Genomic DNA, 13,555 nt, shown 5'->3' with positions numbered 1-13,555 from the left:
TGCGCCCCGCGGAACTAGTGAGAATTCCCGCTGTTGCACAATTGACCTTTATCAAGCTAGTGCACTAGCCAGCTCGGCAGCAGGTCTTCTTCCGAAAAAAGGAGGGACGAGAATTTTTTAACCACATAATGTACTTAAACACGACACTGTTAATTGACCACCGGCGTCAATAACTTATCAGAAGCAGGCCTGGGTGCGGTTTACAGATCGCGGCAGCCGCGCCTTTTCCTGTAACAGCGGAAAGGCTCTGCGTAAAGACGGCGGGTCAGCTGACAGCTCTCAGGACCGGGAGAAAGGAGCGGGTGTGAAGTGGGAGCCCGCTGGATTCGTGAGCTACGTTGGGAGGTCAAGCGGGGAAAGAAAGATTGGTGGCATCCGAAAAAGAACTTGGGTATGTCCGCAGCACTCGATACGATATATTCCGATTAAAGGAAGAGTCGTAACCCGAAAACATTTGCAGGTAGCGGGTGAAATGGTCTCATTCTCGGGAGAGGCTAATGTTAGCAGTGTTAGCTGCCGCTTTGCTAACTGACGTAAAGCTAACAGTAGCAGGTAGCATTGAAAAGGAAATGGAGTGGCTTTTTCCTTCACGATAAAAGCACAGGACATGCCAAATTTAAAGACCTCCAGTAATTACATCGTTAGCGAATTGCATTGTCAACTGCAAATATAATAATTGACTTTGCTATTTTGCATTACTTGTACGACGACCGTCAGATTGCTCGTATCCATAAGAACCGGAAGCCATCTATAATTTTGCACGGGCAGACACTGGGTCGCTGTACATCGCTGTCAGCTAGCCAGCAGCCGTGAGCTAATTAGCTAGCTAACGCCACTTCTCTCTCCGTCTTTTCTCCTCCATCACTTTGATCTTAGCTGAAGGTCAAGACTCCATCCACGCGTTAGTCACAAATAGTTATTTATAAACACTATGAGGATACACTATCACTGGTGGCGGATGACTGAAGAAGAAAATGTTAAAAATTCATTAACATTTGGAAATGGCTCGAGTGAGCAGACATCTTGACTTCGTCCAATAAAAAGGCGATTGAACCCGCTTAGCTCTTTCGCACCGTTAAACTTTCATCGGTCACGACACCGTGGTGGTCCCACAGAGAGAAATTTTGGAAGTTTAATCAGATGATGGTGCTGAACGGTCGGTTTAAGGTCAGTGTTTTAGTTGTCTGGCCTCTAAGTGGAATTCTAAGCACGCCCTTCATCCTTTCCAGAAGCTTCATTCACGAAAAGACAATCGCAAATGATTTTGTTGAACCAAGGTCGAAGGGAATCGGCCGTCCGAAAGTTATCTCATGTTTTCGTGTCCTTTTTTTTAATCTGCGCCCAGTATTTTATCCTAGCCTGGGTTCCATGTTAAGTTTATTCAGCTCAGGGTTCATGTGGCACTAGAAGACAACCCTCTGAGAGAAACCGAGTCTCGCTGGATACCTGGTGGCATCCTGCTCCAAACTGGCAGCTCTTAATCTGGTGTTAAGCCTGCGTGTGAAGTAAAGAGTGACTCTAGTGTGATTAGATGGACTGCAGTTGTTTTCTTTTTTAGGCTGTATAATGTACAGACTAAATGTATGTGTGTCTTTACATGTCTTAAATTACGCCAACACGTTGGTGCAGCTGCAGATTATATTCTGTGGATAATTGTGGGGTGTGTGGATGAGGGGGTTTCAAAGGGACAGATGAAGCGGATGTGAAGGACAAATGCTTCCCTGTTCTGATGGTCATCCTCACACTATTCACTCCTTTCACTTCTTCCATCTTCTTCGCTCATTTCCTTCCTGCTTAATGTTGCTCTATTTTCTTTTCTCAGGCGGGGTTTGGTTTCACCATGGCCTGTTGGGTCTGAGAAACAGCCACAATGATCGGAGGATTATTCATCTACAACCATAAGGGGGAGGTCCTCATCTCCCGGGTCTATCGAGATGACATAGGGTACGTTTTCTCTTGACTTCATAATTTCCGAGGGGTGGCCTACATCAATTAGCATGTGTGTTTTATCCTTGTGGAATGTACCCATCTTTCTTAGCTAAGATTGTGTTTGTCTCCTTTGCTCCCTTAATGTGTGTGTTTGAAGGGAGTGAAAAAAACTAAATACAGATGACACACTATGTTTTATCGATGAAACCTGTATTGTACCCTATTTCATAGTTGATAACAAGAAATGAAAAACTCAAATTCGGGAAAAGTCAGGGTGGTGAGATCAGGGAAAAAAAATGTCACTGCATTGTTTCTGTATGGTTATATAAAAAAAATCTCTAGTATGATCATGTACAATAAACAAATCATTTTTTTCCATGTTAATTCTCAGGTGACTTTATCGCTCATTGTTTGTCAGCGTTGTGCTGGTTTTTGTGTCTTTTTCATTCTTGATGGTCTTACCATGGTTTAGAAAACAATTATTTCATATTCATGTAAGGAAGGTTATGAGACCCATCAAAAAGATACCACTCAAGGTGTGTGTGTGTGTGTGTGTGTGTGTGTGTGTGTGTGTGTGTGTGTGTGTGTGTGTGTGTGTGTGTGTGTGTGTGTGTGTGTGTGTGTGTGTGTGTGTGTGTGTGTGTGTGTGTGTGTGTGTGTGTGTGTGTGTGTGTGTGTGTGTGTGTGTGTGTGCGCATGCAGGAGAGAGAGAGAGAGAGAATCAAACTTGGGAATGAAACCTATGTGGTATGATGTCACAGTTAAGGTGTTGTTTGTGATATATGTATACTGTCCTGAAGGACAATAATTAAAAGTAATGCTTTCATTCAGAACAAATGGGAATATTTGGGGAGTCAATGCCATGGTCATTATAGCCTCCAGATCTTTACTCCAGTTGAACATCTTCAAAATACAGACACAGTAGACAGCATTCTCTCCACTATAAAACACCATTGAAACACTGAATGATTGCTTTTTTTTGTTGACTAATCTTCCTTAGTGTAAAGCCTAGGGGCTTTAGATGTCCTGTGGCAGATGGTGTTGGTTCAACACTATTCATCAGACACTTGTTTTTCTTTGTTTGTCACCTACCTGTATTTGACTCGCAAGTGATACTTTTACTGTGAAAATACACATTTAGAAATGAGAAAGCATGTTGGTATGCAGAGATTTTTTTTTTATCTCCAAATTATATTTACTATTTCAGATGAGTTCATGTGTCCTAGGAAGTACACTTTATTTTCCTCACTTGACCAGAAAAGTCTTCCAAACAGACCTCGGTGCGGATGCAGAACACAAACTGGTAATAACTGTGAAATGTGACTCAGGAACAGGAAATGAGCAGGCTTTACTGATTCCTTGGATGATCACTCACTTAAAATTGCTTCTATTTTGTTGGTTGTCAAGTGTCTTCAGACCTTCATTTTATACCTTCATGAACACATAATCCACCACAATTGTTAATCATACAGGCATATGGAAAATGTAAAAGTCAGATGTAACACTTCATGCCACATAATTGTGATAACTTTGTTAAAATACTAATTTTCTTAGAAAATCTTTCTTTTTAGAAAATCTAATTTGTTAATGCATTGAAAAATGGTTCTAATCTTCCGACTTATGACTAGTCTAAAAATTAGCATACCTGCCTGCAAAACCATTTTATACCAGTCCCATGGCAGCCCTTTGTTGCTTGGATAAATCCATTGGTGTATATCCTATCAACCTCACAAATGTGACTGTGAATTCTGCTTCCATATATTGAATTTGAAACTGAAGATTTTCCATAATGGGTAAGTGTGCATGTCTCATCTGTTGTGGCTGCCATGTAATAATTTTTCCACTGCTGCTTAGAGTAGCATGGCACCGTGGAACTTAAATTGGTTTTTCGGTCCTCCAGAGAAAATACTTGGGTATTACTTTGTATACCACTTCAGACTAATGATAAACTGCATAGCTGTGGCAATTTTCTTTTATATTTTTTTTCCAGTTGGCAGCTAAAAATCTTGAATAATTCTAGATTTGGATTCAGCCAATTAACTGGAAGGTCATGTTCTTTTTCATTCTCTTGTCCTTTCCGTCTTTTTTTAAGGTACTGACCTAATGTAGTGAGCAACTTCTTCACTCTGCTCGTATCGTTTTTTTAAAGTTTACTGTCACAGAATGTGACTGCTGGTAGAACAAAGAAGTTGTCTTTCATAATAGAGGTTCAAAGCTTTTTATTTCACGCCAAATGTTAAAAAATGGGTATTTAAATCATAGTTCAATTCAGTTAAAACAATGCTTTACAATGAATATATATTCAAGATAATAAAAAAAAATACAACTAATGTTTTAACATTCATTCCAGCAATTGTTTTGTATGTGGCAAGATATTAAGAGAGCATTTGTTTTACTAAGGATGACTTAAAAAAGAAAAACAATTGTTTGCAGCACTAAAATAATCACAAGTTTAAATTGAGTTCCAAGTAGATATGGTTAAAAAACAAGTGAATGTCTGGTCTGCAGGTTGAGTTTCTGCTACTATTTGTGCTGTTCCTAGGCAGCAGTCAGTAATGTAGTGGCTTTATTTTCACTCTTTTTTTTTTCTTTTCTTTTTTTCTTTTTTCTAGCAGCAGCAGCACAGATAACATTGTTTACTTCTTCCCTCCCAGACATACAATAGATTCTGCACAGCAGCTTTGAATCTGTAGAGAAATCCCAGTGAACAGTAATTCATGTATTTGCAATAACTGCATGGCATTTTTATAAAGTGTTATGAACAAAGGAAATTGTTTATACAGTTACTATAGCTGGGCCTAGTCATACATTTTAATTTTTCACATATCTGTTCTGTGACCCTCTTTGTATTTGTCATCACCAGCATCTGTCCATTTTGATGATCCTACCTTTCTGCTCCATTACGGATTAAAACAAAAATATTGCTTTCATTTTAGTAGTAGTACGTGTCTATAGGTATGATGTCACAGTAACAATAGTAATGGTTTTATGAGATGTAAACCAAATTTCTACACGGGCATTTGCTGTTCTGCAACAAGTCAAAATAGTTTTTAGAGTAATATAATGCTGCTAATCCCATTTCATTTACAACAACAGCATCATAACAATCACCATATTACTCACTGTCTGTACATGATGCACAAAAATGTCTCCTGTGCATTTTCGCCTTTCGTTCATCCTCTTTTCCTCTCTATCCTCTGTATCACCATTTTTCTTCGTCTGTCCATCTTGGCCCATGTAGGAATAGGTAAGAGTTTCTCCAACCCAACAAGCATGACCCTTCCCTCTCATGGCCACTAGTCAATTAATCCCTCCACCCCTAAACTGCATGCCCATCGATCCCACAGTCAATTGCCTTTAAGCATGGGTCACACATCATGCTGTTAGCGCAGTAAATGAACCACCAGACAGTGACTTCGCAAAGCCAACCAGAATCAACTAATGATATTGTCCAATGGTTTTCAAATCCGTTCAAAGATGTATCTCAGCTTACAAACAGCTTTAGCAGCACCCAAGCATGAAGTTTGAGCATGAGAAATGGCCAATTTATAATCCTTAATGAATGACTCAGATTTTTTTTTTACATCTGCGTCAATTTCTTGATTTTTTTTTTTTTTTTTTAAATACACTCAGCAATTGAGATGTGTTTTTGTTGTGGGTAGTGGGGTGGATAACATTAATTATATAGGTTTGGATTAATGTGAATTTACTTGACAGTTAAGCAAATTTCAGATCAGGTTAAATTGCTCTTTATCAGTACTTCCCCTGTTTGCATGTGGGGCTCATGGAGTGCCATCAGTGAAGCATTTGCTCCTATGACAATGCTAGTTATCTTGGCTCTTCAGCTCCTTTTTCAGTGTGCATGTTTTACCACAAGGGCCCTGGTTTTGAGACTAGATTATGATGATTCCCATGTTGAGGACACCATAAATGCACAATAGTTTTGTGTAACCTTAGTTAGAAGTACAGTGACTAAATGTGTTGTGGGGGACAGGATACGTGTAGTCTGAAGGGGCACTTTCCAAGCGCAGCATCTTCTCCAGCTGTACAGTTGTCATGTATTTGGACTTCTTCATACATGGATTCAGAGTTGGGAATGTAACGGGACAAACGAGATTCCGTTGTCAGTTGAAGCTGTTTTCACAACTTGATTTCTGTTGATGTATTATCTTCATAGCTATTTCACTGTATATCAGCAAGCATCTCTGTTGATGTGCAGTAAAAGGTTGGTAGGAAGAACTAGCAATGAATTAAAACAAGCATGTTTTTACTCATCACTTCTTAATGATACTTATGTTATTTCATTAGGGGGATATTTTGCCCTGATTTTCCAATTGCTCTTTGAACCTACATTTGTCCGAGGTCATACAGATTAAATATCCCAAGCAGTTTCTCTAAAGAGAATGACATGTCCATTGTTTGGATTAAGATTTCCAACAAAAACGAATTCAGGAGTAAATATTGCAGTAACCCTTTGTGTGGGCTTTGGAGCTGGCATAGCAATTCAGAACAGGATGTCCTGCTGCCCAAGATCCAGTATTTTCCTTTTTTTTCCCCTCAAATATTGTATTTGCCAACACTTTGTACAACAAGTCAGTATCACATTTTGTAATTTACCTTGAGCGTCTTTTTTTAACACTAATTTATAAAGTATTACATATTTTAAATAAATACTGCAGCTGCTATTGTTGGCTTTTTGTACTTTGTCCTGAGTGCAAATATCACCTGGATTTACTCTTCGCGTGAACATGATTACAGCAATAGCTGTTCCCATTACTTTCTTAGAAGGATTTGATACTCTTGTCTAAATGTGTCTTATTCTCTCCACTAATCTCTGTTATTTATAAATCCACAGTGATTCCAAAAAAGTATCTCAGAACAAAGCCGTTTACTTTGTCTCACTGTTATTCTTCAATGGATAGAATTCAACTCACATCTCAATGTGTTTTCATGGCTCAAACCTGAAACTAGAACTAAAGGTTCATTTCATACAGAGAGTTTTATCGATCTGAAAGATTTTTTTTATCCTTCTTGTCATAATGTTTGTTTGCAATAAAGACTCCTATTTTTGTACCAAAGGAGTGCATTAGCTGAAGTTTCATTTTATTTATGTGTTGCTGAATCTTAAGCAGAATCTGATGTTTTTAGTTTATTTTTTTAATTGCTTTTGGTCTCACAGAATGAGAATGTTAGCAGCTTCGTTGATCCTAATTTACTGAAAAGAGCCTCCAATTAAATCTCTCCCTGTTTTGGCTCCTTTGTGTTGTCTTCCCTGACATTCTAGGCGTAATGCAGTGGATGCATTTCGTGTAAATGTGATCCACGCTCGGCAGCAGGTTCGATCCCCGGTGACTAACATCGCCCGCACCAGCTTCTTCCACGTCAAGCGCTCCAACATCTGGCTGGCGGCTGTCACCAAGCAGAATGTCAACGCTGCAATGGTGTTCGAGTTCCTTTACAAGATGTGCGATGTCATGACAGCCTACTTTGGCAAGATCAGCGAAGAGAACATCAAGAATAATTTTGTGCTCATCTATGAGCTGCTGGATGGTAGGCGGATCACAGGCAGCTGCTTTCTGGCACTATTGTGGTATCACTGGGTCAAATGTAAACTAAACATGGTGTAAATGCACAGTTATCTCAGGTTTTTTTTCTGTCTCTTATCTCTCTCTCATAGTTATCTGTTTGTGTTTCTGGTGCAGAGATCCTGGACTTTGGCTACCCCCAGAACTCAGAGACAGGAGCTCTGAAGACCTTCATCACCCAGCAAGGCATTAAGGGACAGGTCAGTGAGAGCAACGCTGCCTCAGATCCAGAAAAGATTAGCAACATGCTGTAATTTTATTTGGCTGATTTGCTATTCTATATAGCCCCTCACTAAATGTTTCCCTTTGCGTTTTTTTTTCTTTATAATGTCAAGGGATATGCAAAACAGGTTGCTTCAATATATTTTTTGCTTTTTGGTTATACGATTATGTGGATGTATAAATATAATATAAAACATAAAGTTTGATTGTTAATCTTGTCACTCACTATTCTGCCAGCCAACTGTCCTGCATGTGAAATACTGGAGTGGGTTCTGAAGTGCACAGGGGCGTGTGCTAACTTACATGTTTTTAATTGATATTTTGCAGATTCCCATTGAATACCAAAATATCCTAAGGAAAGCTGTAATATTTGCTGCTTTAGGGCTTTTAAAACAACAAGCATTTCTCTATGGATGTTGTCGCAAGCCCAAGTGGTTTAATAGTTTTTTTATGTCAAAATGGCTTTGGTGTGATGTCCATGTTTAATAAAAATAAGGCTGTCTATTAATTTTTAAACCGCCCACTTCAGGGCATGTATCTCATATTTCTTTTAATTTTCTCATGTTCTTCCCCTCATTCTGCGGTCTTGGACTCCTCCAAATACAGCATCAGGTAATACACCAAATACTCATCTATTGAAGTCCCACATAGTGCTACATAATGGTCTCCTTTCTCCATCAGACTGCTGCCCCTCTCCTTTTGTTGGTTGTCACAAAGTTGTTCTTTTATTTCTCAGACTAAAGAGGAGCAGTCTCAGATCACTAGCCAGGTGACAGGGCAGATCGGCTGGCGTCGCGAAGGCATCAAGTATCGCCGTAATGAGCTCTTTCTCGACGTGCTGGAGAGCGTCAACCTGCTTATGTCCCCTCAAGGTCTGCTCACTCTACAAATTCAGCTCTTACTCCCAAACCAAGAATTTCTGATGTTGTGTTCTGAACTAGTAGTTCTAAAACCTCCACCTCAGAATTGAGGGTTTCATAGTAAAGTATATTCTTCATATCAGTTTGGACATAATTTTCACAGGATTTTACAAGACTCTTAATCATAATACTAATGGTTTACAGTAATACAGTCATCCTCAAGGATTTGTCAAACATTGGTGGTACCTTTTAAGTACCTTTTAAGAAAATCAGATATTCATATTAAATATACCATAGCTATAATGTCAAACATGTCAGATACATTATTGCACTTCTGTCTACATAGTGATCATAGAATTATATTTGGAACCCAAAGAATCCACAACGAGCTGTTTTCCTGTTACCCATCCAGGTCAGGTCCTCAGTGCTCATGTTTCTGGCCGAGTAGTGATGAAGAGCTACCTTAGTGGAATGCCGGAGTGCAAATTTGGCATGAATGACAAGATTGTCATTGACAAACAGGGCAAAGGAGGAGCATCCGATGATGCTGGAAAAAGGTGAGTGTGGTCCTTTGAAAAATAATGAAATCCTTGAAATATGTTATCTTTATAACTCAATGAGACAAAAAAAAACAACTTTTTTTTTCTTTCTAGCTTAAAGATGTAAAGCATGTTCAAATGATTCCTATTCTGAATATCCAGAGACCATTGTTGAGATTCCTATTTTTATCTGTGTATTAGCCACGTGTCTGTGGGATTAGTTTAATTTTGTCTTGTTTACAACAAGACATTCGTTTACTATTTATTTTTAATTTTTCTTTCCTTTGGACGCATCTCCTTTCTTTCCCTCTCTTTCTTTTCTATGTGCTAAACCTCAGTGATTTAGGGGGAGGAAGGTACTGTACTGACAAGTCCTCACCCTTTGACACCACTACACACACACACACACACACACACACACACACACGCATTCTTATACAGTTACACACATTTAGCCAGTCTCCCATGAAATATTGTTCCTCTCACCCACCACACAAACCAAACACACTTTAACTATTCTGCTGCCTGTTGGTTGTTTCCCTTTTTCATTGAACTGTTGCTTTGTTTTAGTACCTAACACTCCCCTGCTTGACCTTTAATCATGTACCAAAACACATCACAGATTTAATTGCAAAATACTGTCATTAACCTCCATCCAGGTTTTTATGTCTTGCACTAACAGTTGTGTCCTCTATACACAAATTTTAAGGAAAGGTAGTTGTCTGTATTCATTAGAATTAAGATCTTAATCCTTTCTTTAATACCTGATGATAGAATTTTCTTTTCATTTGTCTCCCTGCATTTCCTACAATGGCAGTGGGAAGCAGTCCATAGCCATCGATGACTGCACTTTCCACCAGTGTGTGCGCCTCAGTAAATTTGACTCAGAGCGCAGCATCAGCTTCATCCCCCCTGATGGAGAGTATGAGCTCATGAGGTCAGTTGAATTATATTTCATTATTTTTGATAATTTTGGTAATTTGTCTCTTCTTCCAGGAAAAATAAAAATGTTGCATGGAGTAGGGGCAGATGTAAAGATGGGTCATCAGAATGTCATTCATATCACTAAGATAAAATATGAATATCCAATACTTTTTATGCTATGGCAAAAGAAGGTTAAAATATTCAAACTGTCAAAATAAAATACTTTTTTTTTTTTAAATGCAAGAAAAATATTCACCTTAAGTCTAGACTATTAATTCTAAAGCAATGCAGTCAGAAAAATACAAAAATAGCTCAGGCTCACAGTTTGTGTCATCTTCCTCTTGACCCAAGGTACCGCACCACAAAGGACATCATCCTGCCCTTCCGAGTCATTCCTCTGGTCAGGGAGGTTGGCCGCACTAAACTGGAGGTGAAGGTGGTCATCAAGTCCAACTTCAAACCTTCGCTGCTGGCCCAGAAGATTGAGGTGACAGATGTCGAATGTGAACCTGCATGATACATCCCTGCTGGTCTCATTGCAGCCTTCTTTGTGTTATTTAGTTTTGTCTAAGATCATCACTTTACAAGAGCCTCTCAGTTGCTTCCACATTTATAAAAAGAAAAAAAAGTTTAAGTGATCTTCATTATCAACTCCTCAGGTTCGCATCCCTACACCACTCAACACCAGCGGTGTGCAGGTGATTTGTATGAAGGGAAAAGCCAAGTACAAGGCCAGTGAGAATGCCATCGTCTGGAAGTGAGTCTAAGCTCCACCTTGCTATTTGGGAAATGCATTTTCATTATATCTTTAAGTTTACTTGTTCACACCTCAGCTGGAATAAACAGTTTCCCATTTATTTTTCTGCTCTGTCATTTGACTCTTACTTTTTGTAGTACGGTAAGTCTGTATGTGGGTTTTGAAAATTAAGGTCGATAATTGGTGTAATTTCTTGTGTGTGTGTATTTGTAGGATCAAACGCATGGCTGGGATGAAGGAGTCTCAGATCAGTGCGGAAATTGAGTTGCTGCCAACCAACGACAAGAAGAAATGGGCCAGGCCTCCCATCTCTATGAACTTTGAGGTCAGCTTTCACAGACACTCTTGGGGTTTAGAAGTACACTTATCTCCAATAATCTCTGGAGATCAAGAATGACAATTTGGGGGAGCATGTGGGTTATGATTGAACTACTTGAAGCAAAAATTATATCCAAATTGTGTTTATTTTTCTCATACACACACATAAAGGTTGCAGCTGATCCTTAAAAATTCCTCAAAGGCTATAATTTCGTATAAATATGTGTCTTGATGTCCATTAATAGAATTTAAACTAGGTAGTTGTAAAATGTCAGTATGGTTTTTATTCTCCAATATGCCAATTTAAAAACTAAATGACGGCTGAAATTAGATTTTAAACCAATTCAATGAGTGAATAATTTTATAAATTGCTCAGTGGCAAAACTAAATTGAATTTTAACTGTCCAGTTAAATGTTTTAAATTATTTTTCCCCCTTCTGTTATTCTAAAGTTGTGTCACAGTCTGAAATCCAAGTAGTTTCAATGTCGAACAAACCCGGCATGCGATTACACAGCTCATAACTGCCAGAATGCCCTTATATGTCCTTAGCTTCCTTCTTGTCCGTTCCACAGGTTCCTTTTGCCCCGTCTGGTCTCAAAGTGCGCTACTTGAAGGTGTTTGAGTCCAAACTCAACTACAGTGACCATGATGTCATTAAATGGGTCCGGTACATTGGCCGCTCCGGCATCTATGAGACACGCTGCTAAAGTCAATCCCCACCGGGCAGCGACCTGACCACTTTCTCCCCCATCTATCCTGTTATTTTTCTCTGCTTCTCCTTCCCCTTTTTGCCTCTCTCCTACTTAATTCTTAGAGCTTCTCTCTTAAACACCCCCACATCTCCTCTTCCCACCATCCTTGCCCCCTCCTACTAGGTGTTGGAGATTGAATTTACATCATTTAAGAAAAAAAAGCAAAAGAAAAAAATTAAATATGGTATAATGCACAGATATATGCAAAATGTGAACCATTGTATCGTATATCTTGTAGTGATGAGTAAACATGTTCAAACAACTGGTGAAAGAAAAAGACAAGTGATGCAGGGGCACAGAGGGGGGAGGGAGGGCGAGTGGAGTTTGTTCTGTTGTTTCCTCTGTGTTATTGTTCCAACATCAGCTCCAATTACTTTAGATTTCCTACTTGTCCTACCAAATTCCCCATATGACTCCCTAAGATGACTTGTAGCTGTTGTGGTTTAAGATGGATCTCGATATAGTTCTTGTATTCGAACCTGTCGCAGTAGAGTCTCCCCCTCAAAGTGAGCTGCATTGTCTGAATCTAATCTTTGATGTAGACTGATTGATTTTTGGTCTGTTTTCAGAAATGATCATTTTTGACATTTGGATGGAGGGCAAGAGTATAAACCAAAAAAACTCCGCTTTCTGAGTATAATGATTGGCCACTGTTGCTAGAAACCATAAAGCTGATTTTTATTTGGTTTCTTGCATCTGCTACTTTTCCAGACTATAGCTCTGCCTCCATTGATTGAAGAAGGTCCAATTGGGAAAAAAAACAAAAAACATTCCAGGGAGACTTGAGGCATGACATTGTCTTGATAAGGTAGTCGTGACCTTTTCATCAAAAGAAAAAAAATCCTAAATACCTGAAGTTATTAAAACCTACTTTATCACACTGTCTGTCAGTGTAACCGTTCCTTACTTTATACAGTAATGTGTTGGGGGGGCGGACGTGCGTATTTGAGGTGAAGCGATGTCTCCCCCTGGTGTTTACCTCGTCACTGTCTGCTTCTTCATATTTGTAGCCCTGGTGACCGTTCTGTCCAATAAAATCTGACTGTAACCAAACCTGCTTTCGATTATTTATAAGAATATATAAAAAAAGAATAAAAATGGGTTTGTGGGTTATATATATATATATAGTTGTCAAATTTCATAAATGAGGCATTGTATTTGACAATTTTTAGTGACTTTTTTACAATTTTTCTATAAAAGTTCTGTACCTAATTTCCTGTAATGAGTTGCTTATTCATAAACAAGTGAAAATGTAAGTAAAAATATACAGAAATATCGTAGAAAAGACGAAATTGCCAATCTGAAATAAACAAGTAGGAAATCGAATAAAATGAACCCGATAATATCCCACTAAAAATATATTTTCGCCCTATCTACATTGATATCACTCCTCTGTGAGCTGCCACCTTACTGAGGTGGAGGGGTTTGCGTATCCCAGTGATCCTGGGAGATATGTTGTCAGCAGTTTTATGCCACTGGAAGGGTCACCCAAGGTAAACAGGTCCCAAGTGAGGGACCAGACAGAAAACCCTTAAGCCACAGCTTGTAGCTCATCTTGCCCTGGACCATTCCCCAGAGCACCCTATAAGACAAAAATCACTCCAAAGCCTCACCTCACTGCATCAAGCAGGCCTGAAATGCTAGCCCTACTGCTTTCTCACATTGATC

General features: G+C 39.1%; 1 protein-coding gene across 1 annotated transcript; it reads left to right on the top strand.

Annotated features, from left to right (window-relative positions):
- Positions 1-129: 129 nt before the first annotated feature.
- On the top strand, positions 130-12,940 carry LOC147219026 (AP-2 complex subunit mu-A). The gene is made up of 13 exons (XM_086173050.1): positions 130-391; positions 1,823-1,944; positions 7,214-7,479; positions 7,632-7,714; positions 8,343-8,348; positions 8,473-8,608; positions 9,009-9,153; positions 9,474-9,491; positions 9,953-10,072; positions 10,411-10,546; positions 10,719-10,816; positions 11,030-11,141; positions 11,708-12,940. Exons 2-13 carry the CDS (start codon positions 1,871-1,873, stop codon positions 11,840-11,842), a joined length of 1,329 nt encoding a protein of 442 aa, XP_086029176.1. The 5' UTR covers positions 130-391; positions 1,823-1,870; the 3' UTR covers positions 11,843-12,940.
- Positions 12,941-13,555: the final 615 nt, after the last annotated feature.

Source organism: Fistularia commersonii, chromosome 25, assembly GCF_037954325.1.
Source record: "Fistularia commersonii isolate RoL2024-O1a breed Wild chromosome 25, RoL_Fcom_v1.0, whole genome shotgun sequence".
In the NCBI taxonomy this organism is placed as follows: Eukaryota; Metazoa; Chordata; class Actinopteri; order Syngnathiformes; family Fistulariidae; genus Fistularia; species Fistularia commersonii.
Note: the sequence above shows the minus strand (reverse complement) of the source record. Positions and strands in the feature narration are given on the sequence as shown.